At 46.2% G+C, this 16,346-nt stretch overlaps 1 protein-coding gene across 1 annotated transcript in view; it reads left to right on the top strand.

Annotated features, from left to right (window-relative positions):
• The first annotated feature begins 3,384 nt into the window (after positions 1 to 3,384).
• Positions 3,385 to 16,346, top strand: part of klu (zinc finger protein klumpfuss) — a 67,572-nt gene continuing 54,610 nt past the window's right edge. Inside the window, exon 1 of the mRNA XM_037426522.2 lies at positions 3,385 to 4,108. Within this exon, the coding sequence (XP_037282419.2) occupies positions 3,385 to 4,108 (724 nt within the window). The remainder of the gene's footprint in view (positions 4,109 to 16,346) is intronic.

The following is a 16,346-nucleotide window of genomic DNA, read 5'->3' as shown; positions in this document are numbered from 1 at the left end:
TGGAGTCTACTCGGCAGGCATCGTGGATAATCTTGACACCTTGCGGAAGTTCGTCAGGCTGGTTGTCCGGTAGGAACTACGGACACTGCAGTCACCCCATGTCGCCCCAGAGCTGTCTCTCGCTGAAGTTGTCCGAGAAGAAATTCGGCAGTCCATTCGGGAGCCACGGATTGATGCGCCACCGACACGACGGGTGTCAACGTACTCTGAAGTGCTCAGGTGACCTGCTCTGGAGTGTGCGTCGATCGAGACGCCGACTACTTACGTGCAGACAACACGCCGTCGACAGGGTGGCGACCGTGAACACTCTCGCAGCTCGCAATGCGTGGACCGAGAAGCAGAAGTGGAGTGTGGCCGTGGACCGCCTTCGGGGTGGTGCCGCGGCATGGCACAGGTACGAAGGCATCAGGCAGCAGTCCTGGACAGAATGGAGTGCACCACTGATTGCCGCTTTCGGCCGAATTCTCCGTGACTCCAGCAAGTCCTGCTCGATATTCACCGAGGATGAAGCTCAAGTAGGGCCCCACCTCGAGGCTGCATCTGCGTGCTGCAGCTCGCCCGCAGAGAGCTGCACAGCTGGGCCTTGTAACCACACAGGACTGAAGATATGCTGTTGCTCTGCCTCAATATCCGGTGCCAAAACACCCATTCCAGTGGTCGAAAGCTTTCCGCATCTATATGGATCAAGAAATCTGTACCCATGCTTGCCATCACTTGAGCACTTAAATGCACAAGCCCACGTCGCAGCGGGTGTTCCATCCCCTATCAGGCGCCTCGCTACGGATTTCACAAACATCTTCTCTGACAAGACGGACGCGGATCTGCGTGTGATGCATTCATTGGCCGAACGTAACAGCCCTATGGACTTGCTCAGAGAGGACTTTTCAGAAGACACGAAATTCTGTGAGCTCAGAGAGGACTTTTCAGAAGATACGAAGTTCTGTGAGAAGTCTAACATCAAATTCATCGAACACCTTCATGTGCAGCCCAAGTCTTCTTTTGCAACGGCATCCGACGATGATCTCCCACCTGTGCGCAGCGAGGCATCAAGAATTGCAGACTTGATAACGTTCAAGAAACCAACAGCAAGCCCTCTGCAAAAGCACCAGGCACACCACAGGTCGGCGCCAGAACTTCACCTTAAGTTCACGCAGAAGTCGAGTAGGACATCTAGGCACCTCTCAACCAGCTGCAGAATGCGCAGACGGCCTCGCGTGGTGCTACCTGTTGCGTTGCTGGATCCACCAGTTCGTGCCCTGTCTTTCAAAATGGGGCGAGACAAAGGGAGGTGTTCCGGAATCAACGTGCGACCATGTCAATCTAGTCAGGACAACCACCAGAAACATTACTAAGGAAATTGGACTCCCAACCACATCACTGCAGGAAACTTGCACTACCACGAGACTGCCTGCTCCATCCATCAAAGCAAAATCAAACTGCTTTAACTAAAAAGTCGCAGCGTAGCCGAGGTCGTAGACCACCATGACGCAGTCAATGTCGACCACCAGAGTCATCATAAACAAAGGGATCAATTGAGACCCAGTCTCCATCGCGACATGACCAACGACTCAGATGACATGGCCAGTGTCAACCCCCGGAGCCAATTTTGACAAACTTCCAGCGTGGTCGGGGCCGACCACCACGATGCAGCCAACACCACCCACCTGAAAGCAGCTCCACGCGCACGCAGGCATGACCGAGTGTGATGACAGCGGCATCGGAGCTCCATTGCGCGAGGAGCTAGGCGAGCGAAGAAGGCAGAATAAGAACAGCCGGCCTGGCATACAGGCGTTGTCTCTTTCCTCTCCTCTACAATATATATATATATATATATATATATATATATATATATATATATATATATATATATATATATATATATATATATATATATATATATATATATATATAGAGAGAGAGAGAGAGAGAGAGAGAGAGTAGAGGAGAGGAGATAGTATATCTATCACTATCACTATCTATCACTAAGGAAATTGGACTCCCAACCACATCACTGCAGGGAACTTGGACTACCACGAGACTGCCTGCTCCATCCACCAAAGCAAAATCGAACTGCTTTAACTAAAAAGTCGCAGCGTAGCCGAGGTCGTAGACCACCACGACGCAGTCAATGTCGACCCCCAGAGTCATCATAAACAAAGGGATCAATCGAGACCCAGTCTCCATCGCGACATGACCAACGAGCCAGATGACATGGCCAGTGTCAATCACCGGAGCCAATTTTGACAAACTTCCAGCGTGGTCGGGGCTGACCACCACGATGCAGCCAACACCACCCACCTGAAAGCAGCTCCACGCGCACGCAGTCATGGCCGAGTGTGATGACAGCGGCATCGGAGCTCCATTGCGCGAGGAGCTAGGCGAGCGAAGAAGGCAGAATAAGAACAGCCGGCCTGGCATACAGGCGTTGTCTCTTTCCTCTCCTCTACTATATATATATATATGTATATGTATATGTACTATATATATGTACTATATATATATATTGATTGTAGTTCGGCGTCATCCGATGAAGTTGATTTATGTAGCAGTGTCCAGGGCTACCATCCTAGCGAGCACCAGCGTTTCATGTAAGCTTATCACTTCTGGTGTTGCTAATACTCGTGTTCCTGTCAGCTTCATTACATAAGCGCAAACAAATGGTTACATAAACATGTGCAGCTGTTCAACATATGCCATTGTGTGCAACATTTGTATACTTAGTGGCATTCCACAACATGTGCCTCAATAGGAAAATTACAACACACGGTCACTTTCCCTCGGCATGTTTCGCATAACGTCGATTGCCAGGGTACGTGGAACCTGCCGAATTTTTTTAGCCGCTCTGGGTCGAGCAAGCTTGGATATCTCACCGCCATATCGTTGGCCGGAATGCTTGTCAAGTCCCACTCTCAGGTCACTCGCGCGCTTTTAAAATATTCGATTATATAATTAAGCGCTCTACCAAATGCGTGAAAGTTTCGCCAGCTTAAACACACGTGCGGCCACAGATTATGATCGACAACTGCGACACAGTAACGATGAATTCTTTCGGATTGATAAAATTTACTCCGAAAGCACTAACATCGTTCATTTAATCAATGTGGGCATATCAGCAAAGGAGAAAATCACGGCTTTTAAAATTTTCTGTCAAAATCTCTGCGCTTAAAGATTTCAAAGATAACTTTAGGTGAATTGCATTGAAACTTGGGTCCCATGTAGAACAGCGCACTTAATTTGTACTGATCAGTGTAGGACGCTGTCTTTGACGTCACAGTGATTGGGTCGCCACCCACATTCTCCCAGCGTCTTTCGGCGGTGGTGATTCTGGCACAAGGAAAATCTCGTCAGCGTTGAAAGCAGCGCACCGCGGCGATCAAGCGAGGGATGTGGGCGGTGGCGGGGGAGGCGCTGGGCGCTCATTGGCTGCGTGGCGCACGGGGGCGGCCTGCCTCGCAGCCGGCGCCGCAGACGCGCGCGTGGTGGCGGCGCGTGCACGCGGCGACCACGACCAGGTGTGCCGCGCTGGCGCCGTACGCCGAGATCGCCTCCAGCAGCGCGGATGGCCGCCGGGCAGCCTGGCCAGCCTGGGCCGCCGACGACATGACGAGCAAGCGGCGCCGCCTCAGCGCCGTGCTCGACAAACTGGCCGAGAGGCGCGACGTGTTCTCGCCGCCGGCCACCAGCTCCTCGGACTCGTCGTCGTGCTGCGCCGAGGACGGGCCGCTCGACCTGTCCCTGCCGGCGCACGTGTGCTCGTCGTGCGGCCAGGGATTCGCGCAGCGCGAGCGGCTCGCCAAGCACGTGGCCTCGCGCCACGGCCGGCCCGACGGGCGCGCCTACGGCTGCGACGTGTGCGGCCGCTGCTTCGCTCGCAGCGACATGCTCACGCGCCACATGCGCCTGCACACGGGCCTCAAGCCGTACACGTGCCGCGTGTGCGGCCAGGTGTTCAGCCGCAGCGACCACCTGAGCACGCACCAGCGCACCCACACCGGCGAGAAGCCGTACAAGTGCCCCCTGTGCCCGTACGCCGCCTGCCGCCGAGACATGATCACGCGCCACATGCGCACCCACGCGCGCTACGACTCGAGCGGACCCGAAGACGAAGGTATGCCATCGGCACGAAAGCCACTCATTTTCACGCGTCTATACCGTCGGTAAAGCACACCCGTCAACCACAAAGCTGGTCGTCAAGTGAACAACCTCACAAGAGTCGCTGGTATTGAACGCTTGGCTATTTAACATTAGCTTTATTAAGTCGTACTTTGAGTACCAAGCTATTTTCTCCTCTTTGGAAAAATGCAACATTCTGAGGGATACGAAATTAGATAGCCAAGTTCGCGCGTTCATTTTTTGTTGTTGTTTTCGCAGAATATTTGGGAATATGGTTTCTTCCCTTTCTTTTATTCTGTCTGGTATCGTGTAAAAGCAGGTCTTTCAAAGGCCTTGAAATTTAAAAGTACATTTTCAAGGCCCTTGAAGGTCCTGCAATTGTTTTCTTTAAAACCCTTCAATTTATTTGTGCTTAATGTGGACTTTGGGTGCTGCTGAACCGCCATCAGTCTTCAAGGGCACATTCCACTGCAATGTTTTTATAGTCGCTCCTTGCCTTCTGGGGAGACTTTTTAAATGAGGCGCCCCAGCGGAAGCATATCTTATAGCTCCTTACGCTGACGGACCTGATAAATCTGTACGGGTGGGTTATATACCAAAGGCTGCTTGCGATCAACTATTCGCTGTCATGCACTGTCCTGCTCACTTGTCCATGTGTTTCGTTCAGCGCTTGATTCGGCAGAGTAGCGCAAAGAAGCATACGGACAGGTCATCCTGATCCGTCTGTGTGCTTCCTGTACTGTTCTCAGTCTGTTTTTTTTTTTTTTTTCAAGTTAAATGGATATGCTCCAAGTTGCTTGGCGTTCCAAGACAAGTTCGTTTTCTACGCGGGGGAGTCACATGCGTAGATAGTGACTATTCTTCAGATAGTGACTATTTCCAAAAGAGAATCAATGTGACTCTCGAAAGAGGGTGCTCACTCGTATAATAACCGAGTCAAAGAATGCCGTTTCCTCTTGAGTTCGCAACCCGAGGACAGCTTAACAACCGAAGGACATTGCGATTCCATTTGCTGCTTAAGCACTCGCAACATCACCTCCAGTGTTGAACTCAACACTTTGCCAGAGTACTAAACAAAATTACCTCACAGATGCAGCTGCTTTTAATTTTTTTTTGCAACATACCTGAGCATTTGCAACCCAATTTCGTGTTTGTACCGCACAAAAATATTCATATTCTGTAGTGAATGGCGCACCGGAAAGAGAGAAATCGCCTTTTTCGTTCTTTTCTGCTGAAATTTCTACCAGTTTTTCTTGCTTTGCGTGCTTAAAAACCCTGACAGGTACCGTGGCATTCGAAATCTGTATGAAGCCAGTTAGATAAAACCAAATTGTATCTCTCGTTCGGAGACAGCCACCTCGAATAGCTTGGTATAGCGTAACCTGGAATCAAGAATAACGAAAAGATTCACAGCTATACAGTTTCTTGTGTGGAACCGACCGATGTTGTGCAAGGAAATTAGAGGCGTCGGCTTCTTTATGATGCTCCTGTTAAGAGTAGAGCTTTAGAAATACTTTACTAGCAATCTCATGTCCCCGTTTACTTTCTAGTTGTGTCGTCCAAGCATTTTCTATTGGGATTCGCGCCGCTAAGTTTATACTTGCATCGATACGATGAAATATTTTGAAAGTTACTGGACAGAAAAAAAATAAACATTTATACGCGTAAATAGACATGAGCAGAAGCAAAGGTGTCAGTAAAAACTGATTTACACGGTGCTGCCATTCATTTCTATCCTCAACCAACTTCCTTGTTTACCTCTTTTATTTTTATGCTTTGCTTTTCGCGTAACAGAAGTCTACCTTTACTAGATGTGTTGTTCAATGCTAGCCACCATTAACCGCCACTGCAAGCAGTTGAACGAGAATGCGTATGCTAGTGTTGTGCATTCGGGCAGATAGGCACCGATAAGGCAATGATAGACGCTTTTAGTTTACTCCGCGCAGGGCTGCTTACAAACAAACGCCTAGAAGGAACTGTAGTGCTATAGCAGCGGCACGTCTCCGCTGTGGTTCCGCCGTCACTTTGCAAGGAACGATCAATTTTCTCGCAGCAGCGGTGGAAGTCTTACTTCGTCGTGCATTTGCTGGTTCGCTCTACATTTTTAGATAATTACCCAGTTCCTGCTGCTGTGGCACTGTTTGCCGAAAAAAAAAAAATGGCATGGCTCGTGACCTTTGTCTAGCATGTAAAAAAAATCAATCAGCAATGACTGTCATAAGATCACTTGCTGCGGTTACATATGGCACGCATTTTCTGCCACAAACGACGCAAGGAAAGGGTGCGAGAAAGACGTGTTACTCACGAGGCTCAATTACTGCCACGCTGGACTCTATAAGCTGTACTGCAAAGACAGGTTGTGCGCATAGACTCGATGATATAAAAATACGTCTCAATCATCTTGCGCAATTACCAACCCAGTTTGATCGCATGAAAAAAAAAAAGCATGAAGCGAAAGGCTCTCTTCTGAATAAATGCAACAAAATAATGACAAAAACGCAACCTTGCGGCATGCTAACAAGGCTCTGCAGCGACAAAATGAGAAGCTGTTGAGCCTTGTCATGTCCTTGGAGGAATACTCAAGAGCAACAATGTTGAAATCAAGATAATACCTTTGACACGGAATGAGAACTGTGAATTACTAGTTCAGAAACTCCAAGACTATCTTAGTTATCCAATTGAATATCAAGATAAAGACGTCTGACATCGTATATTACTGGCGCACAACGCAACTGAGAAAACATAATTGTTCGGTTTGTCTCAAGGAAAGTCAGGAACGAGTTTCATCAACAAGCAAAAAAAAAAAAAAGCGACTTTCCGCGGATGTACGGGCCTTTTCCACCGTAGCAAAATAGCCGATCTGCATAAATAAGCACCTCACCCGGGAAAACCAGAGATTGTCGGCTGATGCTCTGAAACTAAAAAAAAGAAAAACAAAGTTGGTGTTTGTTTGGACAGAACGATGTCAAATCAAGGCACGTCAAGGACCTGATAGTTCTGTAGTGCGTGTTACTTGCGTCGTATCTTAGTCGCATCGGCTAAATAGCCAAATCAGACGACGTCATGACTTATCTCTCAGCGGAAGATTTTAATGCTTTGACAGTTTCTGAAGACGTGCCGCTGGGCGCACGTTTCAGTGCGCGAAGTTTACGGAAAAAAAAAACCAGGACGAAATGAGCAACTTTATTGGCCTATTAGGCATAATGTTCCCCTTTATTGGCATATCAGAGACATGGTTGTCTGCAAATGAAGTCAGACTGTACAATAAACCTGGTTACTATATAGATGGAAGCAAAAAAAGAAAGTCGTACGATCCAGAATTAATCTATCATGACTCATGGTGGTGCTGCTCTGTGCATAGATGACATTATTACATACAGGCCTGTGTGCTCAGATTTGGGTGCACGTTAAACAACCCCACGTGGCCGAAATTTCCGGAGCCCTCCACTACGGCGTCTCTCATACTCATATCGTAGTTTTGGGACCTTACAACCCACATATCAATCACACACAGACGACGATTTGACGTTGAATTTGTAACACCTCATTGTGAGTCAGGGTGGGTCGAAGTCGATGAAAGTCAGTCGTAGCTGTCACAGAACCTTATTGTGGACGTAATATATAGGTCACCGTCTGCACCTTATCAGGGCATCTGTGAAAATGTTGACTCATTCTTTAATACATTCTTGGGTTCTCATGCGATAGTTATGGGTTATAATAATATTGATGTAAGTGATGATCGTCATTCTTCTTCTTGTTATGCGTTATACTAGTTATGGCTATTCACAACTTATAAACAAACCAACTCGCCTCTCCGAATGCTTAGCAAACGATGTATTGTCAAACGCCCCAGTTTGCAAACGTACAGAAGTTCTTGATGTGTGCATTACCGATCACTATCCTGTGCTTTTCAAGAAGTGTTTTAAACAGGCAAGAAGTGTTTTACATGGACATTATGCAATGCAGACGTATTTGTGCAAAATGTAGACGTGATTGATTGGTCGCCCGTATATTCTTCGAAATGTTCTACCAAATCTTACAACGCAGTTGTAGAGACGTTTACAGAAGCTATATCCAACACTGCAGATATCCTTATAATACCCGATCGTGAGGAATCTAACCTAATCAATAAGCTTAATTTTGAATTAGAAATATTGCACAACTGTTGCAAATCGAACGCTGTTAACTTAAACCCAACGACAAAAGTTTTTATTTTATTACACTCTAAAAAAATAACAAAGAAAAACGACTGTTCATTCCGGCGTCATTTACAATCACTATCCCATAAAACATTTTAGCGAGACAAAGTTTTTTGGTATTATAATCAACAAAACCTAAAATTTCACCTTCATGTGCGCTCTGTAGTTAACAAAACTATCTATGGCTTGCACGTACTTTCAAAATGTCGCAACTGCTTCGCTTCCAACATACTTATAAACCTTTACTATGCATTTGTTCACCCTCACATTAGTTACTGTGTAGGGTTTGAGGGTAGCACATACAAAAGTCATTTGTCACCATTATTCAAGCGTCAAAAAAAAAAAAAAAGAGCTCTCCGCATTATAGGACCTAACACGACGCACATTAAGAGCAAACATTCATTTCAGAGTATCAATATTCTCAATATTTCCGTTCTGATGACATAGAACATTGCCTTACTCATGCATCAAATAATCAATGAAAAACCCGTCACGACAACATTCTCGCTTCAGCTAAGTAATTGCAATGTAAATGTGAAGAAAAAAAAAGTGCACGAAAAGATAACTTGGCAACAGCAAGATCCGAACGTGCGACCTTCAAATAACGCGTCCGATGCTAGAGCATAGGACACGTTATTGAAAAAAAGTTAGAAAAAACAAAGATAACGTTAATAATAAAATGATCCCACTCCGGAGCACTGGGAGTGCGGGATGTCGAGCTCTCAGCTCTAGATTCAGATCTCCTGGGCTTGATCTGCCGAAAGCCACACGTTCGGCAGTTGGTCTAGCTTTTGATCACTAGGTTAATTTGACGTCATAAAAAGTGATTAAGCGTCCTCGACATTTTTAAATGCTGCAATGAAGGTCGCATGCATTACAAGGTGAAAAAAAAACTTCATTTTGGTTTCATTCTTAGAAAGTCTGCAACGAAATGTTAACAGCTGAAGGAGTGATTTGCGGTTTAATTCTAAAACTCGAACTGTTACTGGATGGCTCCTTGTATGGTTGATTCAAAAAAAAAAAAGTGAGATGTGTTGCGTGTACCTATGTGTTGCACTTCACAAAAATGAGCTGCTCAAGCGCGAACCGTAGAACGCAGGAGTATGTGGGGTAGTGTATTGTAGTAATGCTTCCCTAGCTGCTAACACGCGTAACAGTGGTGGCGCTTTCCCCCTCTCCCCCTAAAACAGATTGAGCCTGTGTTTAGTTCGGCGCGTGGGTTTTCTTTGAGAATCGGGAAGGCACCGCTGCGGCCGTGGTTACCTCGGCTTTCCTGCTTCGTGCGGCTTCCGGAACCAATGCTTTCAAAAGTTTGTTCGCTCTCTTTGTCTGTACGAAGGGGGAGTTCATTGTGTGCGACTGTGTGCAGCGCTGACTATGGGAACTTCTCTGACAGAGGTTCGGACGAACGCGCCCGTGTGTCTAGACAGGGAGGACAGTATGGCAAAAGTTTGGGAAGGGGGGGGGGGGGGGGAGAGGTACAAGGTGAGATTGCAGTGAACAAAAGCACCGTGCCATCATTAATACACATCACAACTTCAAAGGAGCACTTCTGCGGTTCGTCACGGTTTTGACTGCCAGGGGACGAACTGCTTAGTCCTCAGTAGCTTCCAGCAACGAAAGGTCAAGGAATAAAAGTTACCCCTTTTTGAAGAAAGTGGCTGTGTAGGGACGGTTTATTACAATTTCTATTGGAATTATCGAGAACTTGGAGGTTAATGAATGCATTTGAGAACATATGCAATCAATACACAAGAAGTAAATTCATAAGCAAACTACGGAATATTCACGACATACACAGGATTCGAACTCACGACCATTAAATTAGCAGTCGTGTACGCGTACCACTATATGGCATTCCAGTTTTTTTTTATTTATGCACCACACCACTGTACATAGCAGAACGAAAATTACCGGCGCATATGTAGGCACCGTCTGGGCGCGGCGCGTTCTGCCGTGTTGTTCAACCTAGGAAGATTCCTTATGTTAGACTTAAGCTTTCAGGGTGCGGCAAACAACCATCCGGTGATGACGATGGTTAAAAATGTAAAATGCGTTGAATAACTATTTCTGCGCGCGTGCTTCAAGCGCACTTGCGTGCTTGATGAGTGTATGTATCTATATATGTTCTCATATAGGTTGTCGTCGCTGTGTCAAACTTGCTCACTTCTCATAGTACAGAGCGTGGTTGGTTATGTTGTTCAGCGAAATTATGTTCAATGAAGAAGATAGAAAGTAAAACGGTTTAAAAAACAACCAAGTTTATTCAGCGAGTCGCGTCAATTCGGTGCCATCGTGCGCACCCATCAATTCAGGTTTTTATTATTACAAAACATAGGATGGCTTCCCTGAACTCCAGGAAAGACAATAAAAAATGCAGTGTTTCATGGGAATGGACGCTTTCCAGCCGACTTCACCAAGTGCACCCGCACCATCGACAGCTGCTTAGAGCTTGTTCATAGCTGCAAGATGTTGATTTTCCTGGGAAGGCGCAACGCTCTCAGTTTCCTGAAAAAGTAATTGCAGAAGCATTCATTATTTCCGACAGAACTTTTCGTGCACTTGTAGTTGCGTCCCATCGCCTCAGCTGCAAATGCCGCATGCGTAAATATTAGAGGAAAAATGCTTTTTCACTAAACCTGTCATAATGTGAACCAACAGTTCAGAACGTGTTATGAAGCTCAAAAATGACGCTTGGGGGCCATGATTATTAATCGCAACGCTCGTGCTTCATTTTAGAGATGTAGAATGAAAAGATTCCTAACATCTCTACAAACGAGTGAACTCGCCAACATGGTCACCGACTGCCTGTGTTAGCGATGCCAAGCCAAGCTATACTTCCAGTGTTAACAGCCAACCTTCCTAAATTACTTGTTTAACTTGTAAAAGATGACAGTGTGCGGTGTTTAAGTGAATTTTCTTTTCAAAAGCCGCGTAAATTTTTGATAAACAATGATTATTTTCGCTGCTCTGAAAACAAAACAATTTAACAGCTGTACTTGCTACAGCTAATGTTGAACCCTCATTGAGGCTACCTCGTTTCGATGGCCCAGCCATGGCGCTGGTAAATCTGTAGCAGACGGGGCAGCACTCGCAACGATGTGCAGCTTGTGCTCATCAACCATGCGAGTTTGTTTGCGAAGAACGTGAGTGTTCAACAAGCGGGGATCGTTATATATCAACAGCACACAGGTAAAATCTCGCGGAGCGATGGCAGCCTTGTTTACACTCACCTCTCAGGTGATATCCCAGTCGGCGCGCATAGAGTTTCCATAGCGTAGCACTTCATTCCAGTAGCGGATCACATTTGCTACAGCGCAAAGATGATTAAAAACACACAAGAGACAGCAATCACAAGCACTTAACAATAACACGTCCACAACGCACCGCTACATCAACGAGGGTTAGCTTGCCGAGAACACCACGCCGCGCAATGATACAGCGCAAGCATATTTCTTTCTTTTCTTTTTTTTTTGGGGGGGGGGGTTACACTTTCGCTTATATTTATGCTATATAAACAGTATTACTTTGCTCCTGGTGTGTAGTTGCCGTAATTGTCACGGCCATTTCATCATCATCATCATCATCAGCCTGACTACGTCCACTGCAGGACAAAGGCCTCTCCCATGTTCCGCCAGTTAACCCGGTCCTGTGCTTGCTGCTTCCAATTTATACCCGCAAACTTCTTAATCTCATCTGCCCACCTAACCCTCTGTCTCCCCCTAACCCGCTTCCCTTCTCTGGGAATCCAGTCAGTTACCCTTAATGACCAGCGGTTATCCTGTCTACGCGCTACATGCCCTGCCCATGTCCATTTCTTCTTCTTGATTTCAGCTATGATATCCTTAACCCCCGTTTGTTCCCTAATCCACTCTGCTCTCTTCTTGTCTCTTAAGGTTACACCTACCATTTTTCTTTCCATTGCTCGCTGCGTCGTCCTCAATTTAAGCTGAACCCTCTTTGTAAGTCTCCAGGTTTCTGCTCCGTAGCTAAGTACCGGCAGGATACAGCTGTTATATACCTTCCTGTTATATACGGCCATTTACACTGTATTAAACTGTTAACAGCTGAGTTCTTTGATGAACTATAGCTTACGCGCATGCTGACGAGTCCTTCGAGGCCGCCACTGCGCCGGAAAGTTCCATGGAAGTAAACTTTGCTCCGTGTGGTTTACCAGTTCCTCCCTCAGTTTGCACACGGCACCCTCATCTTTCAGTTAATCCCTCCCTTGACTAATTGTCAGTTGCGTGTACGAAATGGAGCACTTAGTCCTATTTATCTCCTTCGTGGCTTAGAGTGTAATGTTCGTGAAAGGGTAGTAGATGAAGAGTTAACTGTTTTCCGAATTTGCTTAGAACTTCTTCATAACATATCAGGTAAGGTAGAAGAATAGAAAGAACGTTTGACTTTAGCTGCGAGGGTATCGAAAAGCTTTTCACTTGCTTTGTATTTATCTCATGCGTACTCGGTGTCTGAATGGTTAGCAGAGCGGAACTGGCGCTTCATTATTTTGAAGACGTTTTAGTGATGCGTCGAACCATGGGGTTAAGGTAACAGCGGAAACGTAAACATTTATCAGGTGCTGTAGTTTGGGTTTAAATAGGTGCCAGTTTGTTTTGACAGTGCGCAAGAAAAAATTGGTTGGGAAGGATTCAGAGAAAGAGTTCATCATTTATAGATGTGTAGTCGCCCTTATCGTATAATGTTGTTCTTGGGATTAGGTAAGTGGAGCTGAGAGGTTGTGTGAAAAACAGAGTTATCGATAATGGCTGTTACATATCACACTGTACTAAGATAATCTGGGTGAGACGTCAGCAACCTATAGGTCCAGAATATTGTATGAGTGCTACGTTTGTCGCGTCCGTTTAGAGATAAGTTGTTATAGGTCAATCGTTAAAGAGGAGTTTAAGAAGTGGCTTCAGCGTTGTGCTTTAATGCAGTCAGTGTCGCATTTGACTATGTTATTCTGGAGAAATTAACATCACAAAGTAAAATAAGTAGTGCGTTTGGAAATTCAGTTGTGACAATATAAAATGCACCATAGAAACGTTTTGTGAAAGACGTATCGGCTTCAGGAGGATGGTAACACACACTGATTAAACAAGTGAATTGAACGCCTGGCAACGCGCAAAATATTTCTAAGGGCGAGGACACATCAACGACGAAGCACTGCATGCTGTTATGGGATACCAAGATACCGCCATGTCACGTTTGTTTTCATGGTCGCAGCAAAAAAACGACGAAATCAGGGAAACAGCACTGTAGTTCGGCGTTGTAAACGGATGAATTTAGCCAAGTTGAAAATACAAAATTACACTCCGTGATATCTGTTACGTGTCAAAGTGTGGGCGTTTTGGCAAGATACTTCTTACGTTCGTATATACGAAAGACAGGGGTGTGCGTGAAAATTCTTGCTGAGAACAGTACCATGGTTGTTGAACGACCTTCTTCTCAGTTGAATCAAAATGTTAAGTAGTGTTATGGAGTATAAGTTTATCATAATGACGTTTGAAAGGTTTACGTTGAGTTCCACAATTTTTTTTTTACGGGCGAGGCGAACAGCTGGCGAGAAATGTGCATGTCTCGTAGTTGGCGCGCTTATATGTCCCGCCGCGGGGTCTAGTGGCTAAGGCATTAGGCTGCTTGGCCGCAGGATCAAATCGTGGCTGTGGCAGCTGCACTTTCGATGGAGGTAAAAATGCTGTAGGCCCATGTGCTCAGATTTGAGTGCACGTTAAAGAAACCCAGGTGGTCAAAATATCTGGAGTCCTCCGCTACAGCGTCTCTCATAATCACACGGTGGTTTCGGGACGTTAAACCCCACATATCAATCAAATCATCAATAAATCAATGGCCCGCTTCTTGATAGTACGCCCTCCTTATTTTTAAGTGAGAAAACCGGACAAATATGGGTGATATGGTCGAAAGTGGCCCATCGTGTGAGCGCGGTCTATGCCTCTTGGTTGCAGAGAAGTTTCAAGGTTCGTGCTGCAGAAGTCGATGATTATCTTTTCTGATTTCTCGCATGTTTAACATTCTTTGAGTCCAAAATACACTCGCCTTGAGCGTGTAGCCGTATATCTTGGGAGTCGTCCAGTCTGGTAGCCAAAATTGCGCGTAACTTAGTACTTTGCTCTGCCATGCCTCGAAACAACGGGCGTTTGTTCTTCGATCACCTCACTCAAAGAACGAACGCCATCTATTTCCTCTAGATTCTTCTTTATCTCTTCAAGAGATTTGTCATTTTCTGATAATTTTATGGGAAGTGATTTCATTTGATCTAATAGTGTTGCTTGTCCGGCCTGAATTGCACTCAGCACTGGAATTATGTCATCAGATAGCCGTGATGAAGAAGACCGAGTGTTAGGACCAAGGTTTTCTTCAATATTGCCTGGTAGAAGCAAGAGGTTAAGAATAACATGAGTACACTCACGAATCATGACAATGCAACACCGTGCGATTAGCAACGCGACTAATGCCGTGTGTCGGGTACGGCGGGGAAGAGAGAATGAGAACAGTTTACCTGCACGAAAGCCAAGCGTATCACCTGAGTGTAAGCCGTTGCCGACATGCTGCCAAGCCCACTGGAAGCAGGTGACGTTTTGTCAGGCTTTATATAGTGCTGCTGTGACATCATAGTGGTTGACGTAGCAGTGAAACATCCACAGAAGAAAAGAGCACTGGGCAGCTGAGTGATGACGTAGGCAGGGGTGTGCTTGCGAAGAAGATCAGGCCACTCGTTTTCCGAGCCAGGATCTGAGGTGCTATGGCCGAGTTTGGCCGAGTTTATCCCGAGTTTCGCCAAACTCAGGAAATTACTAAGCTCTGGCGACACCCATATGAACGAACCAACATTAAGAAAAGTCAAATCCACCCTTCGGTGCGCGGCGTTTCATTGGTTACGATGAAACCAGTCATCGCGTGGAGAACGGTCGGCTAAGTCTGGCGGTTTTTTTTTCGAACCAGAAGCATCTTTTTTCATTAGTATGTCGTTCCACTGAGTGCAGAAGTGCACCCATGCAATAAAGGTGTCGAAGACTTTTCGTGATGATGTTTTTTTAGAAGCACTGGGTATTTAAATTTGTTTGAAAGCTTTTAATGCATGTACCAAGTTTGTTTCGGAGTAATCAGCACGGTGGACTCTGAGATCAGTACCGGCCGAGCGTTTTACAACATCGCGACCGCAACTAAACCCGAGGCCACGTGTTAATCACCATGGTCAGCCAGTACATTATAGCGCGCTGCTTGGCCGGTGCGCGTCATCTTAGTCGCCATAGCCCGCTAGCACATGAGCACGTGTGGTCGCCTAATTAGCTATTAGGGGCGAACTCCTAAAGTTGTGGAGCTCGTAGTATATGACAGTCTAGTTCTAAGAATCATTCAGCAGGTGTGGACGGACGGGCAGGCAAACAGACAGATGGACGGATGGACGGATTGATTGAATATTCACAGTTTACTGATAAAACCCTCCGAAGCTTCGCCCCACTCATCATCATTCACTCTGTGGATATGCCATGATTTTTTGGCTGGATGGCATACTTGGATGACATGCTATTGACCAAGCTACTTAAGCCAAGTCATGGTAAGGCTGAGGTATTTACGCCACATTTTAAGACCGTGCTAATGAAGCCATGCAAAGCTAGAACCGGGAACCAAGCACAGCACCGGGTTAACTGGCGGAACATGGGAGAGGCCTTTGTCCTGCAGTGGACGTAGTCAGGCTGATGATGATGATGAGGACGCGCTCCTCACTTCGAAGCCGACCACGCACTTGAGTACATGTCCAACTTAAAAAGAAGTCACAGCTCGCCGCAAAGGCGAAGCAATGAACGCGATAGCAACAAATTGAGAAGTCACGCGCAGTATGGCAAGTAGATAGAAAGATGCCCCGCGTTTCTCACGCAGAAATGACGCAAGAAACGTACTCACAGGTACAGATGGATGCGAATAAGCGTCTCGGTTGTTACTTCGCTGTGTCTGGAGAGCGCGTTCTTTTCGCAAACGAAGGTGGTGCAACGATTGCAGTGACTATTG

The sequence above is a fragment of the Rhipicephalus microplus genome, chromosome X, assembly GCF_043290135.1.
Source record: "Rhipicephalus microplus isolate Deutch F79 chromosome X, USDA_Rmic, whole genome shotgun sequence".
NCBI lineage: Eukaryota > Metazoa > Arthropoda > Arachnida > Ixodida > Ixodidae > Rhipicephalus > Rhipicephalus microplus.
Note: the sequence above shows the minus strand (reverse complement) of the source record. Positions and strands in the feature narration are given on the sequence as shown.